The following is a 24,895-nucleotide window of genomic DNA, read 5'->3' on the forward strand; positions in this document are numbered from 1 at the left end:
AGGATGAACAACATCATTCCACGGATTTATGTCCTGGAACAGATGCTGCTAAATCTGGCTGGCCAGAGAACAGGAGACGTGGCGACTACATCTCATGGCCACATGAGCCCTGTGGGGGCTGAACTGGAGGAGTACATTGGATCACAAGCAACGTGTAGAGAAATGGCTGGTTCTTCTACACAGGTGACAGGAGAGGAGGAGGAGGAGCAGCCGGAGGAGCTACAGGGCAATGAGGAAGATGAGGCAGATGACCCAGACACACCGTGGCAGTGTGCAGTGGAGATGGAGGCAGGATGTCTCTCTGAGTCACTTGCGCAAATGGCCTGATGCATGCTCAGTTGCTTGTGTAGTAACAGCCAAATTGTCACCATTCGGCAGAGGGATGACTACTGGCTCTCCACCATGTTACACCCTCGCTACTGGTCCAAAATGGGGGCCTTTTTTTACACCCGCTGAGAGGGAGGACAAACTGAACTACTGTCGAGACATCCTATGTAGTCAGTTGGCCACTGTCTATTTGCGCCATCGCCCATTTTCACACAGGTCTGACTGGGAGGGCCCTCTGCGCTTATGTTTCACTGCCATGGCTGCTGGGGAAGAGGGCTACAGGAGCAGTACCAGCTCCATCAGCAGCAACTTCTGCTGGAGTTGCTGATGAGCAGTTTTCTTCACCCGACTACTGAAGAAACTACTCACCAGCAGCAGCAGCTAGACATAGTGCAGAACCTGAACCAGTAGGTTGTGGCATACTTGGACTGCACCCTGCCACCCCACATCGAAGATCCCCTGGAAAACTGGGCAGCCAAACTCGATTTGTGGCCGCAACTTTGCCCTGGACAAGCTTTCCTGCCCGGCCACCAGTGTGGCATCAGAGCGGGTGTTTGGTGCAGCGGGGGCCATAGCTACCCCCAAGGAGAACTCGCCCGTCCACCCAAAATGTGGAGAAACTGACCTTTGTGAACATGAATCAGGCATGAATCAGCCAGGATTTTCAAACACCAGTGCCTGATGCTTCAGACTAGATCATCCATTGTGCCACAACTAAACTTTATCAAAAGAGACCTGTTTCTTCTGGCTACCTGCTTTAGCTACTATTCTGATGCTGCCACCTGCCTGATGCCACACCTGGTGCCAGGTGCTCCTACTGCCATCCACCATCTTCAGCTGGTACTGGTATTACCCCCCCCCCCCCTACACACACACACACCTCCCCACTCTGGGCCACTCTGTGGTCTCGTCATGCTGCTGCCACCTCACCACTCTTTCACTGGGCCACTCTGTGGTCTCCTTATGCTGCTACCACCTTACCACTCTGTGGTCTCCTCATGTTGCTGCCACATCACCAATCTGTGGTCTCCTCATGCTGCTGCTACCTCACCACTCTGTCACTGGGCCACTCTGTGGTCTCCTCATGTTGCTGCTGCCACATCCCCACTATGTTACTGGGCCACATTGTGGTCACCTCATGCTGCTGCCAGCTCACCACTCTGTCACTGGGCCACTCTGTGGTCTCCTCATGTTGCTGCTGCCACCTCCCCACTATGTTACTGGGCCACATTGTGATCACCTCATGCTGCTGCCAGCTCACCACTATGTCACTGGGCCACTCTGTGGACTTCTCATGCTGTTTCCACCCTCCCTACTCCATGACTGGCCCACTATTTAGCTTTTTGGCCTGATTGACATCATAATTTATTTGACCCTTCTTCTGATCTGTCAGAAGGAAGGAAAATTAGATGCACAACGAATCCTGTCTTTGAAGGCGGATGCTCAACAGACAGGATCCATTTTTTGGGAGTTATTGTTCTGACGGATCAGAGGAAGGGCAAAATAATTAGTAACGTCAACACAAACAGGAATCAGCTGATGACGGTGTAAAAGGAGTGCGCTCTTTCACGATATAGTAGGATCTTGGGCCTCTTCACGGTTCTTTATACCTTGCCCTAACATTAACCTGTAACGCTGAGTTCACACTTGAGTTATTTGGTCAGTTTTGGCCCCATAACTGCCCAAATAAGTGAAGTGTTCAATGATTCAAAGAGCAACGCCTATCATCTGCATGTCATACTGACTCACAGTATTGTTTCACTATCACAGAAGACTCCCTATGCGTGTTTCTGCAAGGCACAGTGTGCTATACTACTATACAGGCTCTCTTCAGCCAGGAAATAGCAGTTTTTTAACGCGATTCGCCACAAATAAATTCAAATAAAATCTTTTTGGAAAATCTTTTTAGTAGAATACGTAGAATACTTATTAGTATACTCATTATTATATAAAGGGGACAGAATGACTACCCAGTCAAGCGAGCGTAAAGTAAATTAAAGGGCTTGTTCCACCTGGATGCCCACAACTTCAATGATCAGAAGGTGTGCCTCATCAAGGGAAAAATGCTAACTTGTCTGCAGTCTTGCCATTACCGAGCCGCTGCCCGACTCCTGGGTGCTGGGGACGTGCCGTTCAAGCACATGTGACACTAAGGCTCAGTCCCCATTATCAGAGCCAAAATGATTATGCAAGTGTGGTCACTTTCCATTACTGACAATGCTATCCTCATGTATAAATATCAGTTTACCAAAAGTGAAACCATACTGTAAGTGTTCATTTAGCCACTTCCGAAAATGTATGCAAGACAATTCATGCAGTTGTGCACCCACTGCAGATGCACAGTAAGATATACTGTATATCCTGAAAATAACGTAGATAGAGAGCGATAGATAGATGATAGATAATTAGATCTATAGAGATACTGTAACTCTGTAAGGGTACTTTCACACTTGCGGCAGAGGATTCCGGCGGGCAGTTTCGTCTGTTGTCTCACAAATGCATTGCAATACCGGATGCGTCTCTCCGGTTGTCATCCAGACAACAGGAACCGGTATTTATTTTTCTCACAGATTTAATGGTCTGCACATGTGCAGATGGAAAGAACGGATTTGTTTTGCCGGTTAATGCATTTCAATGAAAATTAATGCCGGATCCAGAAATCCGGCAAGTGTTCATGATTTTTGGCCAGAGAGAAAACTGCAGCATGCTGCAGGGACTGAACTGATGCATCCTGATGCATACTGAACGGATTGCTCTCCATTCAGAATGCATTAGGATAAAACTGATCCGTTTTTTCCGGTATTGAGCCCCTAGGACAGAACTCAATACCGGAAAACAAAAACGCTAGTGTGAAAGTACCCTAAACTGAACTTCTACATGTATTTCACAAGCTGGGAAAATATTTCCCCATAAACATTTCCTTCCTGTGCTCATTTAAATCAATTACCGTTTCCTTAGCTGTTTTCTGCTCTTCCTCATTATTGTAACAATATTATATGAGTCATACAGTTACAACAATGTTAATATGGTGGTTAAAAGTGTGACAGCATATTTGCTTGATTACATTGTCACAGATTATGGTATGGTATAAGCAGGGGCGTAGCTAAAGGCTCATGGGCCCTAGTCTAAAGGTTCAGCTTGGGTCCCCCCCTTCCCTCAGTGTTTTGTTGTTAGGGAAGCACATAGCCTTCATGCTGCCTGCGGCAAAAGTTTTAACAGTAGATTACCCCCCCCCAACCCCACCATGACAAATTCTTGACCCAAGCCCTTCCCTCCAGCCAGAGCTATAACTTGACCAGCATGCACTTTCTATAATACTGGTGTCTTCTTATGGGGCGCAAGGCAATGCCCCGACACGTTGCAAAAGGGTGTCAGAATCCAACTTTAGGGTTCTGAAAGCGAGCTATACACATTATAGTTGTTAGCCAACTGTATCTCTCCTTACTCTCAATAAACATCACTTGGCAAAGTGTGCATGTCCATTGCAATAGGAAGAGGGAGATAAGCTGTTGTCCCCATATAAGGCACACTGGCGTTTCTGGGTCCGCCTGTGAGATCAGTTTTAGGGCTCTCACAAGCGGCCCAAAACGGATCAGTTCAGCCCCAATGCATTCTGAATGGATAAGGATCCATTCAGAATGCATCAGTTTGGATCTGTTGCGCCTCCATTCCGCTCTGGGGGCGGACACCAAAACAATGCTTGCAGCGTTTTGGTGTCCGCCTGACGATGCAGAGCCAAACGGATCAATCCTGACTTACAATGTAAGTCAATGGGGACGGATCCGTTCACACTGACACAATATGGGGCAACTGAAAACGGATCCGTCCCCCATTGACTTTTAATGTAAGTCAGGACGGATACGTTTTGACTTAGACTTTTTTTTTTTATAATGCAAACGGATCCGTTCTAAACGGATACAAGTGTTTGCATTATCGGTGCGGATCGGTCTGTGCACATACAAGATGGATCTGCACCGAACGCAGGTGTGAAAATAGCCTAAATTAGATCATTGGCAGGTTCGGACAATAATCTAATATGTCTGGATGACGTTACAAATGACTTCAGTCCTTGTTTAACTTCACAATAATCATTTAAAAATTATTATAATTTTTTTTTTTTTGCTTCAATCACTTTAAAAAAATGTACACCTCCTACAAGCCCCATAAAGTACAATAATTCATGTATAGATCGCTTGCCACTGACTTAGCTATGTTCGTTTTTAAGCCAATACTTGCCAACGTTCCTCCACTGTTTTGAAATGCATAGAGAGGACTTCTGGAGTCCTGTCCATTTTGTGCACACACTCATGAGTTCTCGGGGCATTCTACAGCTGGTTTGCGGGCACACAGCAGTGGGAATAGGGGCCAGTGTCCAAATACAAATTACCGGTCTGGTGTCAGCAGCAGGTAATCCATACATATATTGCTGTACTTTATAGTGCTTGTAGGAGGCGACAGATTATGTGCATTATTTCATGCAATTTGTGGTTCCAGTTTATGGTCTGTTATCATATCATGTAACTAATGGGAAATTAGAGAAATTAACATAAAATAAATCCTTTATTTCAGGCTTTATACACATCACTTTTTTTTTTTTTTTATTATGTGCAATCTATTTTTGGGGGATAGCACCCTAACCCATTTATTTCTATAGGACCATGCACACATCCGTATTTTTCCGGATCAATGTGGCCATTCCGGAAATAATAGAACATGTCCTATTCTGGTCCATATTGTGGATAAGTATAACTTTTTCTATTGATTGGAGTGGGAAACGTATGTAATGCGCATGAAAGGTATCTGTATTTTGCGGATACGTGGTTTGCAGACCGAACTACAGACACAGTCATGTGCAGTCATGAAACCTTATCATTGTCAGTACAAAATCACAAATGCTGTAGCTTTGATGACATTGCAGCATGTCATCGTTGCTGGCATTTAATCACAAACTGGTGAAGACCATGTGAGCATCACCACTGCGGTGCAGAGGGATTTATCAGGTCTGGTTTGCTGACATCCAAGAAGTAATGCTAACTTTATTTTGTCAGGTCTGTTTATTTATAGGTGCTTGCAACAGTGACGTAACTAGAAATGACTGGGCCTCACACCAAATTTTTTAACGCTGCCCAAAGTTTTAACTTTTTTTTCAGTATTAAAACGCAACTAAAACTATACAGATGTGGTATCACCCTAATCCTACTGACCTGGAGAATAAAATTAACAGGTCAGTTTTACTGCATATGAAAATTTGTATAAAAACATAAAACTGTGGTGGAATGCTGTTTTTTTTTTTTTTTTCCCCACTTCCCACCACATTGTATGCAACCGTATATGGTGCCGCAAAAGCAAGCCCTCATACAACTATGTGAATGAAAAAATTAAAAAAATATGGCTTTGGGAGGGCTGGGAGTAAAAACAAAAATGACATAAATTAAACATTTCCTGGTCATTAACCACCTCAGCTCCCCTAGCTTAAACACCCTTAATGACCAGGCCACTTTTTACAATTCTGCACTACACTACTTTCACCGTTTATCGCTCGGTCATGCAACTTACCACCCAAATGAATTTTACCTCCTTTTCTTCTCACTAATAGAGCTTTCATTTGGTGGTATTTCATTGCTGCTGACATTTTTACTTTTTTTGTTATTAATCGAAATTTAACGGAATGTTTGCAAAAAAATGTCATTTTTCACTTTCAGTTGCAAAATTTTTCAAAAAAAACGACATCCATATATACATTTTTCGCTAAATTTATTGTTCTACATGTCTTTGATAAAAAAAAATGTTTGGGTAAAAGTTATAGCGTTTACAAACTATGGTACAAAAATGTGAATTTCCGCTTTTTGAAGCAGCTCTGACTTTCTGAGCACCTGTCATGTTTCCTGAGGTTCTACAATGCCCAGACAGTAAAAAAAAACACAAATAACCCCATTTCGGAAAGTAGATACCCTAAGGTATTCACTGATAGGCATAGTGAGTTCATAGAACTTTTTATTTTTTGTCACAAGTTAGTGGAAAATTATGATTTTATTTTTTTATTTTTTCTTACAAAGTCTCATATTCCACTAACTTGTGACAAAAAATGAAAACTTCCATGAACTCACTATGCCCATCACGAAATACCTTGGGGTGTCTTCTTTCCAAAATGGGGGTCACTTGTCGGGTAGGTATACTGCCCTGGCATATTAGGGGCCCTAATGCGTGAGAAGTAGTTTGAAATTCAAATGTGTAAAGAATTTGTGCCCTTTTGCCCACCCAGGCTGCATAAAAGTCTCACACATGTGGCATCGCCGTACTCAGGAGAAGTTGGGCAATGTGTTTTGGGGTGTCTTTTTACATATACCCATGCTGGGTGAGATAAATATCTTGGTCAAATGACAACTTTGTATAAAAAAATGGGAAAAGTTGTCTTTTGCCAAGATATTTCTCTCACCCAGCATGGGTATATGTAAAATGACACCCCAAAACACATTGCCCATCTTCTCCCGAGTACGGCGATACCACATGTGTAACACTTTTTTGCAGCCTAGGTGGGCAAAGGGGCCCACATTCCAAAGAGCACCTTTGTTTTTATAAGAAACGGCTGAAGGAAAGTAAGTAACACCATTATATTTTCATATATCGCACTATAAGAAATTTAACTAGCCCCAAAAAAAAAAAAGGACTTTAGTGGGGTGACAGAAGCCCTTTTACTTTTTTGCTTACTGGTGATTTTTCTTTGGTTTTGTTTTTTTTACCTTTTTTATAGGACAAACCTCTCCTTCCCCATGGGACAATGTGCAAAGCGCAAATCGCCCAAAGATGTGACATTATGCACTTTGTCCCAGGTGAAAGGAGAGGTTTGCAGCAGCTATGTGTGAATGGGCCCTAATAACCCTGTGTGCCTGTCCTGTGAGATGCAATCCCTATGCTAAGTGTACCTGTGTGTGGTACTTCCGGAAACACTCCCCTAAGCATAGGGCAGGGTAGTCAGGGCAGTCAGGACAGAAATAGCGGGTGTCATGCCTTATTCCACTCCTGCTACAGACACCATCTTTTTCGGGGTGACGCTTGGGTTGAGGTACCGGCAACGACATTGGGGAAATGTCGCTTATGTAGACTACACTGGTGGATGGGGCCATGGAACCTCCTGGATACAGAAGGTTCTCAATGATCTCTTCCTGAAATTTGAGGAAGGATTGTGTTCTCCCAGCCTTACTGTAGAGAACAAAACTATTATATACAGCCAATTGACTCAAGTATACAGACACCTTCTTATACCAGCGTCTGGTGCGGCGGGACACTAAATAAGGAGCCAACATCTGGTCATTGAAGTCCACCCCTCCCATGAGCGAATTATAGTCGTGGACACAGGGGCTTTTCAATGACACTGGTTGCTCGTTCAATTTGGATTGTCGTGTCTGCGTGAATGGAGGAGAGCATGTGAACGTCACGCTTGTCTCTCCATTTCACCGCGAACAGTTCTTCATTACACAAGGCAGCGCTCTCCCCCCTTGCAAGACGGGTGGTAACGAGTCATTGGGGGAAGCCCCGGCGACTAGGTCGCGCGGTGCCACAGCAGCCAATCTGTTCTAGGAACAAATGCCTGAAGAGGGGCACACTTGTGTAGAAATTGTCCACATAAAGATGGTACCTCTTGCCAAATAAGGGTGACACCAAGTCCCAGACTGTCTTCCCACTGCTCCCCAGGTAGTCAGGGCAACCGACCAGCTCCAGGGTCTGATCTTTACCCTCATAGATGCGAAATTTGTGGGTATAGCCTGTGGCCCTTTCACAGAGCTTATACAATTTGACCCCATACCGGGCGCACTTGCTTGGGATGAATTGTTTGAAGCAAAGGTGCCTGGTAAAATGCATAAGGGACTCGTCTACGCAGATGTTTTGCTCAGGGGTATACAAATCTGCAAATTTGGTGTTAAGGTGGTCTATGAGGGGCCGAATTTTGTGGAGCCTGTCAAAAGCTGGGTGGCCTCTGGGACGGGAGGTGGAGTTGTTGCTAAAGTGCAGGAAACGCAGGATGGCCTCAAATCGTGCCCTGGACATGGCAGCAGAGAACATGGGCATGTGATGAATTGGGTTCGTGGACCAATATGACCGCAATTCATGCTTTTTGGTTAGGCCCATATTGAGGAGAAGGCCCAGAAAAGTTTTAATTTCGGAAAATTGGACGAGTTTCCACCGGAAAGGCTGGGCATAAAAGCTTCCCGGGTTGGCAGCTATAAATTGAGTGGCATATCGATTTGTTTCTGCCACAGCTAAGTCCAACAGCTCCGCAGTCAAGAACAGCTCAAAAACCCCCAGTGCCGAACCGATCTGAGCTGTCTCAACCCAAACTCCAGACTGGGCGGTGAAAGGGGGAACTACTGGTGCGGCTGAAGTTGGGGGCTGCCAATCAGGGTTTGCCAACACCTCAGGCACTCAAGGGGCTCTATGGGCCTGTCTGTGCGGTGGCTGCGATGGGGGAACTACTGCACGTGCCACCTTACCAGCTTCAACTGCCCTTCTGGTGCTCGCCACTTCACCATGTTCTACGGCAGTGCTGGTACTAGGTCCGGGATGGGCTGCGCTGCTGGTGTATGCCTCACCACGTAATCCGACAGCGCCAGCCCCACTCTGCTGCCCTTTAAGCGGATCCTGCGCAACCTGTGGTCTAGCAACACGGGGCCGGGTACGCCTGGTGGTATCAGGGACCTGAACCTCCTCGTCCGAACTTTGGGTCAGACTGCCACTGCTTTCTACAGGTTCATATTCTGACCCGCTGGATTTGTCAGATGAGGGTTCCCATTCCTCATCCGACTGGGTCAGAAGCCTGTAGGCCTCTTCAGAAGAATACCCCTTATTTGCCATTTGGACCACTAAGTTTAGGGGGTATTCCCTGAGACTACCCAAGAAAAAAAGCAAGCCTGTCTTACAAATGGGAGGCTAGCGAAGTACCGGAGGCCGCTGCGATTGATACAAAATATAAAAACTGATTTTAGCCAAGGTCAAGTTTCCAGTCAATTTGCAGTTGGATAGCTTTTCTGATAAAATGTTACCAGTTACTCTTTAGAATGTAGCAGGTGTTAGACCTTTTGTTTCAAAATCTTTCTTTGTTAGGTGGAGTTCACATGACCGTTATTTTTCTGTTCTTCTGATCTGTCAGAAGAACAGAATAATAAAGAAAAAAACTGTGCATCAGTTATGGACATTTGGCATCCGTATGAGCCATTTCCGTCACAGATCCGTTATTTCAGAAGGAAAAAAAAAACAACCTGAATCTCCTAATTTTGGATTTTGCCATACTGCTCTAGACATGCGTGGTATTGCTCTCTATCTCTCAGCCGGCAGAGTAAATAGGCCTTAAAGGCATGTTCACCTTTGGAGGAAATGTTTGTGTCACGTAGGGATGTGGGAGGGAACACCACACCGACAACAGGAGGGAAGGGAAAAGGTACTAGCCTGGAAACTAAGGAAAAGGAAAAAGGTCCCCACCGAGTGATCCCTAAACCGAGCCCTGACTGCTATCAGTATGAACAGACCTTGATGGTAGGACTGGTCATAGACTGTAACCTAGGACCCTATCTGACCCTAAAGGGTCCTGGAGATAGTGTCAGGGCAAGAGATGACCTGTTTCTTCCCAGCTGAAGGAACCGGAGACTCCCTCAGGCCTAATACCAAAAACAACAAACAAGAAATAAAGGAAAAACACTTAAAGGGGTTGTCCAGATTCAGAGCTGAAGCCGGATATACCTCCCTTTTCACCCAGGCAGCCCCCCTGACTTGAGCATCGGAGCAGTTCATGCTCCGATGCTCTCCTTTTCCCTGCGCTAAATCACGCAGGGCAAAGGCATTTTCAAGAGTTCCGGTGACGATCCGGGATCTCCATGGGGCTACCAGTAAGACGGCTAGGGCAGCGCTAAAGCACGCCCATCTAAGCCGGTGACATCACCGAACACACTGCCGGGCAGAAGCCTCTGCCCGGCAGTGTGTTATTGTAAACAAAAGAGCCTGTGCCCTGCGCAATCAGGGGTGCTGCCTGGGTGAAAATAAGGGTATGTCAACCTTTAACTCCGAAGTATGCGGACGAGAGCAGGAACTCAGAGCAGAACCAACACCAGCACTTCCAGCCAGTCTCTTAGATCTTCTGAGCCCTGTCACAGTGACATTTTGTTTATTATTGCATTTCACTCATTTTTGGCTAAAAATCATATTTACATATTGAGCCATTCTGTCACAAAGAGTTAACTGTTTGTCTAGTTGTGTGAATAGTAATTTTTACTTTCACTTTGTGCAGGTCATCTAATAACCCTTATCTCTAATTTACTAAGAAGTCATAAACACTTATTTAAGCCACATTCTTATCAGTAAGATAAGAACTGAGCTATAATGAGTGTTTATAAGGTCAAAAAGCAGAGATAAGAAGTCTGTCTGCTCCCCACATGACGGAAAAGACTGCAAATCTACAGGTAGCTAGTACAGTATCTCAGCTCTGTACACCAATAGAAAAAAATATTTTTAGCTCAAAATAAGTACAATGCAAAACTGTCCCCAAAGGTGTACATAGCCTTCAACTCTGGTTGTTGAAAAGGTATAAAATCTGTATGTCTATGTTTTTGGTAAGTCCATCAATAAATACAAAGGGTGCACTATAACTATTCCCCCACATTACTATTGTCCTTGCGTACAGTATCTTATCAATCTTCTTCCCACACATATACTTTTGGTTGTATGCTTGGCTGATTTGGTTAGAAGACTCATTGCAAACATAACGATAATAGCTTCACTGCCTTTTATGAAAGAAACCTCATAAAACAAGGCAGTGCTAATATACCTGCTGGGTGTAGAGCTGTACGAAAATAGCCTGAGGTTGTACTTTGGTTTCAGTGGATGAAGACTGAGGAAGTTGCATGCACATGTTTAAAAATAAAAATGTGTATGTGAAATTGATGTGTAGATGCATTTCACATACATGCATGTATACAAAATGAAATAGGGGGACACTAGAATAAAGACGGAGTGCACTGGAGGTTCAAAACAACAATTAAACCCCAAAATTGGCCGCATGGCCCAAGAAAACCCCAATAAAGTGCACATCTACTAATAAAAACAATAAAGGAATTTTATTAGGTAACAAAGACACACAAACATGATTACAAAATGTATACAATATGACATGTGTTGGTATGAAATGAAGCCAAGCACCTATCCAGGTCCCACCAAAAACCACAAATACAGGCAAAGTCTAGGTAGTCCACAGATGGCAGCATGCAATAATCAGCAACCAACATTGACTATCAAATATACCTAGTAAATAATCATATGGCAGCAAAAGGTCCAGAATCCAAATAAAATGGACATGCAAGGACTACCTAGGTGGGCCTGGGTCCAGAAAATAGTGCCCTATGCGTATCGCAGGTAGAGTTTGGCTTCCTCAGGGGTTAGAAGTAAACTGAGGAAGCCGGACTCTACCAGTGATACACATGAATCTTTCTAAGGCTGTATATGAGAAAGCAGGCTGAATAATTTCTCTCTATTAAATCCAGACAACTTCCCAAATTGACAGAAGGCATATAATTCCATTCTTATTAACTCCTTCTGCAATTCCCACTGCAGGATGCAGATCTCACTTCAGATGGCCAATCTGTCTCCAAAGTGTGGTGGGCACCAAAGCAGTGTACTCTCTCCGAAAACAGCAAAGTCCAAACCATAGACGTGTGTAGTGGTCACCTCTTCTGGAGCCCAGCTCCTGCATATTAGGAAAACTATTGAATAATATGTGATACAAGCGCAATGACTGAGCGTTGAGGAGCGGATTTGAGTAGTAGTGCAGAGGGAAGTGTTAGCAGTCATGAATGCTGTCCTCCCCATGCTTCTTAAGACTGTGTAGTGATATACTGATATACACTCTAGTGCAGTGTAGCAATGAGATCAGTTTTTAGTGCAACAAGTCTACTGTACTTTACTGGGGCAGCTCAATAGATGGTTCACACATACACTGTACACATTCAATGCAGTCTTTACAGCTGGCATATGCAAGTTCCCAGGGTTGTATATAGAATGCACTAGGTTAAATAAAAGTTCCCTCTGAGTCTCTGTAACCTGCACAATTTTCTCAAATCCGTCCAAGGAAGTGGAAGCTTTCTCTTACTTCCTCAATATCTCTAAAGAGCTCTGATCACACATTTCATGCTCCGATGCTCTTCTTTGCCATGCAATGAATTGCGCAGGGCAAAGGCATTTTCAGGAGTCCCGGTAACGTACCGGGCTTTATTTGGGCTGCCAGATGAGGGCTTCCGCCCAGCAGTGAGCCCAGTGAGGTCACCGGCATTGATGGGCGTGCTTTAGTGCTGCCCTAGCCTGTAAAACGGCTATGGCAGCGCAAAAGCCGGCCAATCAGAGCGGGTGACGTCACCGAACACACTGCCGGGCGCAAGCCTCCGTCCAGCAGTGTATTATTGCAAATAAAAAAGCCCTTGCCCTGCGCGATACAGCGCAAGGCAAGGGAGAGCATTGGAGCATGAAATGCTCTGATGCTAACATCAGGGGGCTGCCTGGAAGAAAATATGGGTATGTCCGGGTTCAGCTCTTAACCCCGGACAACCTCTTTAATGGTTTGTCTTAACATGACATGGTGTCTGAGACTTATGGTCCTCAGCAGACTGGAAATATCACATGCCCTAATACATGCATCTGCCAGCCAATCAATGGCAGCAGTCATGCACATGCATATGGCACATGACACTTGTGGTCCAGTGGGGACGGGAGCTGCAGTACATAAGTCATCAATATTAAAGGGGTTGTCTGGTTTCCAATATTGATAACCTATCCTCAGAATTGGTCATCAATATCAGATTGGCAGCGGTCCGACTCCTGGCATCGCAGTTCATCAGCTGTTTGAAGAGACCGCAGCACTTATATGAGATCTGCAGTTTCTTGAGTGTTTATCATCTTGCCGTCAGCACTGCAGCAGCAAGCAGCGTAATTACAGCTCTTCTGTCCCATTCATTTGAATAGGATTGAGCAGTTGTAGTTCAAGTGAATCGGATGGAGGAGCTGTAATTATACCTGCTTGTCTCTGCAATGTCTGAGAGTCCCTTAGGTCCTTTTTTTGCAAATTCCAGGTGGGCTTTCATAGGTCTTTTTAATGCGGAGGGGCTTTTTCCTGGCTACTCCGCCATAAAGCCCAGATTGGTGGACTGTTTGTCACGGTAGGCAAAATAAGGGAAGGAAACAGAACACGGCAAAGTAAACAAAACAACTGACAAGGCACCAAATTCTAGGGAACAAAGGGGTCACCTCCTAGCAATCCCTAAAACACTTTCCTCAAGCTGCTATGCCCATGTGCATATCTCGATGGTAGATATGCACATGCCCACGTACCTAAGGCTGAAACACACTGAACCAAACCCTCAGCTGTAGGGAAGAGGGAAAGAGGCACCCAGATCCTTCAACAACCGAAGGAGCTAGCGTCACCCTAGAGGCCTTGTCAAAACAGACACAGGAACAAGGGAAAGGGACTTATCTAGAGATGTGTTGTAGCAGACGATCCACCAAACTTCCAGAGCTCACACAAGGCAGAACTTTAACCTGCAAAGGCTATAGGGAGAGGGTGTCACGGTCTTATTGTTGTTTGACCGTGACATGGTTGCCATGCAGACTCGTTGCTGGTGGCAACGTGTAGTTTTTGGTTTGCATTTGCTATTCCCCTTTAAGGTGTGCCTTCCTGCTGTTTGGTTAGCTAGGGGTTAATCTTCTAGTTAGTGGGGATTATGGTGTGTCCTGGGTGTGGCCGCAAGCTTGATATATACCTGTGGCTTGCAGGCTGGGGGCAGTTGTTCTACAGCCTTGTTTGGTAATGGAGCACTGCTACTTGCCTGGGTGATTCTGCCCAGTCCTTGAGGGCCACCTTATTGGACATAAATTGTCTTTCCTTATGTATGCTCCTGGTTCCCTACCTCACTTGTTATTTGTTAGGTGTGGGTTTATGTTAAGGGTATTCTTGTACATCTTCATGGTTGTTACATGTCTGGGCTGTTGTTGGCGTTTGTCCCTACATGTATGTTTGACGTTTGTCCTGTATGTTGTAGTCTGTATGCAGCGCTGCTTGGGGCTGCCATGCACTGTGTGAGCATGGGGGGGTTCTGGCAGAGTTGGTATGCTGGATTCCTGTGTGGGTTGTTTGTACTGTGACCTGCTGTGTGTTCGTATATAAATAGGTCCGGCAGCACTCCTGTTTCCAAAAATCAACCAATTTGGAAAGTCCATGCACTATACCTTAACCACGGTAATGTGGGTGCCAGCAGATCGGGATCCTGGCTGTTGATCCACCATCAAATAGCAGTACGAAAAAGTCCGCAGCACTCGTCAGTTAGTGGTAAATAAAGTGGATTTATTCCATACAAACAGCAAAGGAATGCAACGTTTCGACCGTTCCCGGTCTTTTTCAAGCAGTAAAGTGAATACAAAAACATGTGTTTTATATAGTGCCTAGTCAATTACCTGAGCCCTCCCCCAGGTACAACCGTTCATTACATTGGTGCATATACATAGCCATTAACCAATAGCGTTTTTGTGCAATATAACTTAAATTCCATTACCTCTCCCACAGGGAAATGTCCATGGGGTCTATTTTCCTCTCTTCCGGATCATCTTTAGAATGAGTTTTGTTCGGCGTCCCGGAGTCTCCGATGCGCATGCGTCCCCTTTGATCAATAGCCAATAGAGAAAATTTCTTTAACTGACGTCACCAGTTGTCAATGGCGCGGAGGCAGACTTTGCTTCACGTCATTGTAGCGCGTCCATTCTGTCCCTTGTTAGTGACATAGGGGTCGTCATGGAGACGCGATCAGTTTACATAACGCGCGCGTCACTCGACTCCTCCTCCTGTCACTATTCTATTGGTCTCCGGACGCATCCCTGTAGGTGTGAGTTCATCTCTCCTGCTGTGTGTTCGGGCTCCTGTACTGATGCACGGGTTCCAGTTGTGGAGGCTTCGGCAGGTAAGTGAGTTGTCTTGTTGTTCTTACCTGCCGATCCTCTTGCTCTCTCCTTTTCACTGCTTCTAGGCCTTTAGAGACTCCTGTTCCTCCGTGTTGTGGATGAACAGGTCATTTCTCCTCTGCTCCTTTGTGAGGGATTTCCAGGGCGACTCAGGATATTAGGTATCCAGGGTCTGAGCTGTTCCACCATCAGGGTCCGCTCATACGCTTAGGAGTTGCAGCAACTCTGACAGATCTCCTCAGAACACCCACAGGGCAGGGCGTGACAGTGACTCTACTGGTGACCTCCTGCCCTGTGAAAGGCATTCACAAGGTGGCTAGCATTAACATTGGTAGCCGGAACCCACATTCTTTCCTCGGGACCGTATCCCGTCCAATGCACCAGGTACTGAAGGGAACCCCGAAGAACACGTGAGTTGAGAATTCTAGAGATCTGAAACTCCAGATTACTATCAACCAAAACAAGAGGAGGAGGCAAAGGAGATGGTTTCGCAGGTTCTACATATTTCTTAAACAAGGACCTATGAAACACATTATGGATCTTCCAGGCCTACGGAAGTTCCAGACGAAACGCCACTGGATTGACAATCGCCGAGATTTTGTAAGGGCCAATAAATCTTGGACCCAATTTCCAAAAGGGTACCTTCAGCTTAATGTTTTGGGTGGACAACCACACCAAATCACCCACACACCGGTCCGGATCAGTCATATGTCTCTTGTCAGCCATCCGTTTATATATTTCCCCAATTTTTTCAAATTAACTTGAATCTTTCGCCAGATAGATGACAAAGAGGAAGAGAATCTCTTCTCTTCCGGTATCCCAGAAGATTCGGTCCCAGAAAAAGTACCAAACTGAGGGTGAAAACCATATGTGCCAAAAAATGGTGACTTATCAGTTGACTCCTGCCTACGGTTATTCAAGGCAAACTCAGCTAAAGACAAGAACGAGGACCACTCATCCTGATTCTCAGCGACAAAACACCTCATATAGGTCTCCGGGTTTTGGTTAGAGCGCTCAGTTTGACCATTCGACTGAGGATTAAAAGCCGAAGAGAAAGACAACTCAATACCCAGACGAGAACAAAACGCCCTCCAATACCTGGAAACAAAGTGCGTAGCCCTATCAAACACCACATCAGAGGGAATGCCATGTAATTTCACAATGTTATAAAAAAATCCTGAGCGAGAGTTTTCGCATTGGTCAAAACCTGATAATGGTACAAAGTGAGCCATCTCGCTGAAGCGGTCCACTACCACCAAAATCACAGTGTTTCCAGAGGAACTCGGCAAATCAGTAATGAAGTCCATGGACAAATGCGTCCAAGGACGAGATGGGGTGGACAAAGGAAGAAGAGATCCTGATGGCCGAGTGTGAGCCACCTTCGCGCATGCACAGGTCTCACAAGCAGCTACACAATCCTCAACACCTTTACGCAACCCTGGCCACCAGAATCTCCTGGAAATAAGATCTACAGTGGATCTACTTCCAGGATGTCCCGCAATGACAGTATCATGATGTTCCTTAAACACCTTGTATCGCAGTTCAGAAGGAACAAACAACTTGCCTGGAGGACAAGAATCAGGTGCCTCCTCTTGAGCCCCCAACATTTCCGTCTCCAGCTCGGGGTAAAGAGTTGAAACCACCACCTCCGAATCCCCCCCCCCCACCCAGGAAAGCTACACGACAACGCATCTGCTTTGACGTTTTTAATCCCAGGGCGATAGGCGACCACAAAATTGAACCTGGTAAAAAACAATGACCATCTAGCCTGCCTAGGATTTAAACGCTTTGCAGATTGCAGGTCAGCCAGATTCTTATGGTTAGTAAATAATGTAATCGGATAAGTAGCCCCTTCTAGCCAATGATGCCACTCTTCAAAGGCCAATTTGATGTCCAACAACTCTCTATTCCCAACATCATAATTTCTTTCAGCGGGCGAGAGTTTCTTGGAGAAAAAAGCACACGGGCGCCATTTGCTAGGAGAGGAACCCTGCGACAAGACTGCTCAGACTCCCACTTCTGACGCGTCAACCTCCACAATGAATGGTTGAGACCCATCAGGTTGCATCAGAATGGGACCAGAAGTAAAACATTTCTTAATAGCAGAAAAGCCTGTAATGCCTCATCCGACCAGACAGAGAAGACAGCGCCCTTCCTAGTCATATTTGTCAAAGGTTTGACAATGGTAGAATAATTCAGGATGGATTTTCTATAGTAATTAGTAAATCCTAAAAACCGCATCAGGGCTTTCTGATTCTCCGGCCGGTCCCATTCCAGTACCGCGTGGACTTTTTCGGGATCCATGTGAAAACAGGAGGCAGAAAGCAGGTACCCCAAAAACTGCAGCTCCTGAACAGCAAACACACATTTTTCCAACTTAGCATACAATTTATTCTCCCGAAGGATCAATAACACTTGTCTCAAATGATCCTGATGAGTCTTCATATCGGGTGAGTAAATTAGTATGTGATCGAGGTAAATAACAACGAACGTCCCCACCAAATGATGAAAAATGTAATTGATAAAGCGCTGAAAGACTGCTGGAGCATTAGTTAAACCAAAGGGCATGACTAGGTTCTCGAAGTGACCCTCGGGAGTATTGAAGGCCGTTTTCCATTCATCTCCTTCCCTTATTCTGATCAGATTATAAGCTCCTCTTAAATCCAACTTAGAAAACACCTTGGCATCAACAATCTGATCAAATAGATCCGGAATCAAAAGAAAGGGGATAAGGATCACGGACAGTAATGAGATTCAGTTCCCGGAAATCTAGGCATGGTCTAAGGGATCCGTCCTTCTTCTTTATGAAAATGAAGCCATAGGAGACTTAGATGGTCTTATATGTCTCTTTGCCAAACTCTCATCAATATACTCCCGCATAGCTACTCTTTCAGGTTGAGAAAGATTATATAACCGAGATGTTGGCAATTTTGCTCTGGGGATAAAATTGACCGGATACTCATACTCTCTGTGAGGGGGCAACTCCTGAGCTCCACCCTCCGAGAATACGTCAGAAAAATCGGAAAGAAACTGAGGCAACACCTTAGTGGACCCCCCGAAATAGAGGCACTAAGACAGTTGTTAATACAAAATTCACTCCAATAACTGATTTGTCTTGTTTGCCAGTCAATGGTAGTGTTATGTGTTATAAACCATGGTAAACCCAGAACCATCGGAGCAGGCAAACCTTTCATAACAAAACAAGAAATTAACTCCAACATGAGAATCACCCACGCTCAAATGAATACCCTGAACAATATGAGTTAGACATCTTTGCGAGAGGGGGGAGGAATCTATAGCAAACACTGGTATCTCTTTGCTTAATGCGCTAGTTTTAAAACCATGACTCTGAAGAAATTAAAAATCAATAAGCTTAACCCCTGCGCCACTGTCAACAAATACCTTTAACTTAAAATTTCTAGAGTCTAGCGCCACCATGGCAGGCAGGAGGAATCTGGTACTGCAGGTAGGATACGAATATGCCTGCTCTGACTCCCCATTCACACTACCAAGAGTAAGGAAGTTTTTTTTTCATTACCACTTTGAGGTTTAATAAAAGTGCACATATTAACGAAATACCCTTCTTTACCACAGAAGTAATACAGTCTATTCAGCTTCCTAAAATTCCTATTACCAGAGCAAGAAGTAACCTGACCCAATTGCATAGGCTCCTCTCCAGCTCCTAATTCAAGTGTCATAGGACCCTAAGGGACAGGAGGGACTGATTCTCCACCAGACAGCACACCCTGCCCGAGGGGAACCTTGCACCTCTCCCTAAGACGTCTATCAATCCGTACGGCCAAAGACATGGCTGCCTCCAAAGAATCTGGTTTTTCATGAAATGCAAGGGCATCTTTTAATCTCTCAAATAGGCCCTGAGAGAACTGACTACAGAGTGCAGGATCATTCCACTCCGAGTCAGTCGCCCATCTTCTAAATTAGCACAATACGACTCAGCAGTACGTTCTCCCTGGCACAAGCTGCGCAACTTAGATTCAGCCATAGAGACACGGTCTGGGTCATCATAAATCAGTCCCAGGGCTCCGAAAAATTAATCCATCCATCGGAGGGACTGTGAACCGGTCGGCAGAGAAAAAGCCCAAGACTGAGCCTCACGTTTTAGCAGAGAAATAATAATCCCTACTCTTTGGTTTTCGTCTCCAGATTAAATCGGACGCAGACAAAAATACAATTTACAGGACTCCCTGTACCGAACAAAGTTATCACTTCCCCCGGAAGAGCGACCTTAGGTTCCAGGCAGACCTGGTTTTCCCCAACGGTGCCAGACGCCAAAGTACTCTGATACCGTGCAACCGAATTGCGGAGGTCAGCTACTTCCAAAGACAATCCCTGCATGCGATCAACCAAAGCATCAATAGTTTCCATTTTGCAAACAGCAAGGCAAAAAAAAATAATGGTAGAGTGGGTGATAATGTCACGGTAGGTAAGATAAGGGAAGGAAACAGAACATGGCAAAGTAAACAAAACAACTAACTAGGTTCCAAATGCTAGGGAACAAAGGGGTAACCTCCTAGCAATCCCTAAAACATTTCCCTAAACTGCTATGCCCATGTGCATATCTCGATGGTAGATATGCACATGCCCACGTACCTAAGACTAAATCACACTGAACCAAACCCTCAGCTGTAGGGAAGAGGGAAAGAGGCACCCAGCATTTTCAACAACAGAAGGAGCTAGAGGCCTAGTTAAAACAGACACAGAAGGAAAAAGGGGAAAGGACTTATCTAGAGATGTGTTGTAGCAGACGATTCACCAAACTTCCAGAGCTCACACAAGGCAGAACTATAACCTGCAAAGGCTATAGGGAGAGGGAGGAATAAATAGCCTCACCAATTACCTAAAGAGCAACCAACACCTGAGAGGAGGTGGGATTCTGCTCAAACCTACAACAAAATCAACTGTCAGATCGAGTCACGTGCAGCAACTCTGACAGATCTCATCAGAACACCCACAGGGCAGGGCGTGACACTGTTGCAGTGATGGTTGACCTTCTGGAAGTTTCTCCCATCTGCACACATGATCTTTGGAACTTAAATTAGTTGGGTGGTCGGATCTAGTCCTGGTTGGCCTGCCGGCCCGTCACATTCATGATTTTCTACACCTGGTTTACACGTAGAAAATGGTCTACATGTAAGACAGCTAGGAAGCTGTCTTACATTTAGAAGAGGCGGTGGATGTGCTGAAGTTATGAAGAGGCCTGCACCTCTTTATAACTCAAGCGGATCCACCGACAGCACAGGGGCTTATTAAGGCTGGCATCTAAAAACGCCCAAGGGAACTGCAGCCTCTTCAAACATCTGATAACCAGGTGTGCTGGGTGTAAGCCCCCCACCGATTACATACTGATGACCTATCCCAAGGGTAGCTTATCAGTATTTTAACTTGGAAAAACCCTTTAAACAGTGTACCAAAATATATATAAAGAGAATGTTGTCATTGCAACTACATAGTTTGAGGTTAGGTTACGTGGCTTTTCTATAAAATCAGGAGTACAACTCAAGGATAACTCTTATTTGATTTTAAACAGAAGTTAATAGAAAATTTTGAATAATACTTGTTCCATTTAAAGTACAGACACTCCTTCTCCTAACCCCCCTAGAGACAAGGAGTCTGTCTGTTGCACGTTTTATCTGTTATCACAGGGTGACCTGTGTGCAAATACCAGTAATGCAAATAATTAAAGTATTGCAGGGCACCCAGGACAACGCCTGGCATCGTGCCCGGGTCTAGTTAATAAAGCAGCACCCGCTCTGTTACCTTAAAAAGCATTAACAGTGTATATATACAGTGGCACAATGATGATCAAGAAAGGACAGTTATGGTGATTGGTAACTGTTACAGCGCACAGTTTACTTCTATCAATAGTTTGCAGGACTAACTTGCTGCATTCACAAGTTTATTTTGTCTAAAGGTAGCACAGTCATCTGGAAAAAATGGTAAAAAGGAAGCACTTACCCAGAAGGCATCTTTAAACGCTAACAGTGCCATCCTTTTACATTCGCAGTAGATTTTATGGTTACTTCCAATATAGATGGTTAAATTCAGCTTGAAGCCATGCCACCAGAAGCATATGTTCTAAAGGTTCTCCAGTCCAGCTACAAATATCTATCGCCCTAAGACTACCGAGATGATAAACGTGATCTATTGCATAGAAAGAAGAAGTCTCAGAAGTATGCAATATCTGCCAGGAAGAGCACAGCGCGTATGTCTTGACGTATGAGATCACAAAGCTTTGAGCCAGGCGATGAAATGAGAGCTGAGAGGTTTGAGTTTGGAGGACAGAAGGTGAACTGTACTGCCTTTATCAGGACCTTCTAGTTCTCTAAAATGTTAGAGCAGAGTAACACAGGAAGTTATACTTCTGAGACCTGTTTGCAGATGAGAAAGAGCTGCAGTTCTCGGAAACTATGCAGAGTAAAATACATTAAGGCGAAGACAGTACTTTTTCTAGAGTTTGGCAATCAGCACCGCAGTTCCCCAAGCCCAAAATTGTGGTGTGCAGCCTGTTGGTGTCCTTATATGATTGGGCATCCCTGGACATATGCATTATGGACTGTAGGGTGTATTAAATGGCATGAGCCATAATTATGATAAACATTTTAAGCCCTTGCAGGCAGGGTCTTCCCTCCCTCTGTACCAGTTGTCACACAGTTAGTACACACTTATTGTACTTCCTTTTGTATCATGTTATGCATGTAAACCCTTTTCACATCGAAAATCATAATAATCATCATAGTAAGCTAGCCTGCTTGTCAGTGGTTTCAGGTAGCAACAGATTTTATTTTACACTCGATCTGGGGATACTATCTTTCCTTGGGGAGAGAGTGCCTTAGGCTACTTTCACACTAGCTTAGATAATCCACGGCACACCAGTATCGTTTTGCTTGCAATTTATTTTGAATAAAGAAATTCAAATAGTGTCAATATATGACTTATCGCGCCATTCTCAAATTATATACATAAAGTAATTCAGGCCATAATGTGTCCCAACGTTTCGGTCTTGTTAGACCTTTCTCAAGGGATCTGAAAAAAGTATAAAGGAAGAATATTCTATTTTTACTAACTATTCGAAGTGGTAAGTATTTCATATAATTGACAAATCATCAAAGAAAATTAAGATTTATGAGAATAAAGAACAAAGAAAAAGGAGGAAAAAATCTCAGAATATTAGCACGAGTCAGAAGGAAATAGAAGGTAGGTAAAGTAGAGGGGACATAAGACTGATGGAAAAAGAAATGCGATCATAGAGGAGTATACAGCAGTCAAACAGGAGGACTGCAGCCTGAAAGTATTGGAGTGGTCAGCCAGAGATAATAGATATAAAGAATGAGGAAAGACAGGTAAATATCGGATAGTGAGGAAGCATCAATCAACCAGTAAACCTGAATCTGGGTATAACATTGTTGATTGATGCTTCCTCACTATCCGATATTTACCTGTCTTTCCTCATTCTTTATATCTATTATCTCTGGCTGACCACTCCAATACTTTCAGGCTGCAGTCCTCCTGTTTGACTGCTGTATACTCCTCTATGATCGCATTTCTTTTTCCATCAGTCTTATGTCCCCTCTACTTTACCTACCTTCTATTTCCTTCTGACTCGTACTAATATTCTGAGATTTTTTCCTCCTTTTTCTTTGTTCTTTATTCTCATAAATCTTAATTTTCTTTGATGATTTGTCAATTATATAAAATACTTACCGCTTCGAATAGTTAGTAAAAATAGAATATTCGTCCTTTATACATTTTTCAGATCCCTTGAGAAAGGTCTAACAAGACCGAAACGTTGGGACACATTATGGCCTGAATTACTTTATGTATATAATTTGAGAATGGCGCGATAAGTCATATATTGACACTATTTGAATTTCTTTATTCAAAATAAATTGCAAGCAAAACGATACTGGTGTGCCGTGGATTATCTAAATTATTACTAGACTGAAGTCTTCCACGAGCACCCACGATCAAAAGGTGTGCGGACTCCACAACCCTCTTCACTTTCACAATAGCGGCACGGACCTCCGGCAGGCTGTTCCGTCGGGTGAACAGCCTGTCGGATCCGTCCTGCCGCTAGCGAACGCGTGCCCGCTGACTGCCGCTTCGTTCCCATTGACTATAATAGGGGCGGGGCGGAGTTCCAGCAGAGGCACGGCAGCGCACGGCAAGAGGCTTCCGGAATAAATGTTGGACATGTCATAGTTTTATTCTGGCAGCGTCTCGACATGCGCTGCCGTGCCTCTGCCGGAACTCCGCCCCCTCCCCCATTATAGTCAATGGGGACGGAGTGGTAGTCCGGGGGCACACGTTCACTAGCGGCAGGACGGATCCGACAGGCTGCCGGAGGTCCGTGCCGCTAGTGTGAAAGTAGCCTTAATCGGCATGAGACTTATAGGCCACACATGCTCCTCTGGGAAGAAAGGGATGGAAATGAGCTCTTAACAAGCTCTGCCTCTAATGCCACCGGATGTAAGGCAGCTATCTTATAAGTCAATGTTAAACCTTTTAAATAGGACTTGAGACATGACTCTGATAATAAATAAGCCAGCACCTCATCTGCAGACAGCTGTTTTGGGGTAATTACCCCTCATGAGTGCAGAGCAGAGAGTACTGGCTTAACTGGGTGAGAGAAGCCTGACGAAGCCTTTTCCTGGCAAAACGCGCATCGAGGTACTGCTCTGCCCAGACATCCGGTGCTACCACACACCACCACACCCCATGGGTAATTGATACACTCCTATGTCTTTTTCTCGTGTTATTATGAATTAGGGACTGTTGTAGTGTACCTACCACTGCTGTGTCTTTGTTTATATGTCTGTATAGCAGTGACCAGACCCCTTGCTTTTTAGTCTCTGGCGGCTAGTCATTGATTTTTTACACGGTCACATTGACACAGTATTGGTGGCAGTGGATACAATTTACATCTATCTATTGGGGTATGCATCTGGTCATATGTAATGTATGGGTATTTATCATTGGGCCCATCATGTGTGGTTGATTGTGGTTCAGATTATTTTCTGTCAATGGTGCTTATAGAACAGACTACACAGTGTAGCGGTATACTGTATATTGTGTGGCACAGTGTAGGCTATATGTGTATAACATAAACATATTTTACAAGAAAACTTACAATTACTTGGCTTCACCCTTGGGGATCTCGGACACCACTTCACCACTATGGCCGGGGGCTCGGCGGAGCTGATTTAGTGTTTTATCCTAATGAGAAATGAGAAGATTTCATAATAAGGATTTGAAGAAGGAGCAGAGAGATAGCAGAGCAGGGAGAGGCTGGTGCTGCTACTAGGGGGTCATACCATGGGGGAGTAATAAAGCCCACCATAATGCCCTCTATAGAAATAATTCTCCTTATAATGTGACAGTGCACAAAATACCCCCTTGTAATGCCCCCAGTTGAGCTAATGTCCCCATGGTGCCCCCATAATGTGCCAGTATAAATACCCCTATATAATGTCCCCAGTAAATTCCCCCATAGTGCTCTACACCCTCCTTCCTCCTAGTGCCCCCCAAAATGTACCAGTATAAAATGCTCCAGTAGATGCCCTCAGTG

The 24,895-nt window shown here is 44.6% G+C and overlaps 1 protein-coding gene across 1 annotated transcript in view; it reads right to left on the reverse strand.

Annotated features, from left to right (window-relative positions):
* Positions 1 to 21,629, reverse strand: part of PSTPIP1 (proline-serine-threonine phosphatase interacting protein 1) — a 118,798-nt gene extending 97,169 nt beyond the window's left edge. The window contains exon 1 of the mRNA XM_044283396.1: positions 21,286 to 21,629. Within this exon, the coding sequence (XP_044139331.1) occupies positions 21,286 to 21,318 (33 nt within the window). The 5' untranslated portion in view covers positions 21,319 to 21,629. The remainder of the gene's footprint in view (positions 1 to 21,285) is intronic.
* Between the last annotated feature and the right edge of the window lie 3,266 nt (positions 21,630 to 24,895).

This window comes from Bufo gargarizans, chromosome 2 (genome assembly GCF_014858855.1).
Source record: "Bufo gargarizans isolate SCDJY-AF-19 chromosome 2, ASM1485885v1, whole genome shotgun sequence".
Classification (NCBI taxonomy): Eukaryota; Metazoa; Chordata; class Amphibia; order Anura; family Bufonidae; genus Bufo; species Bufo gargarizans.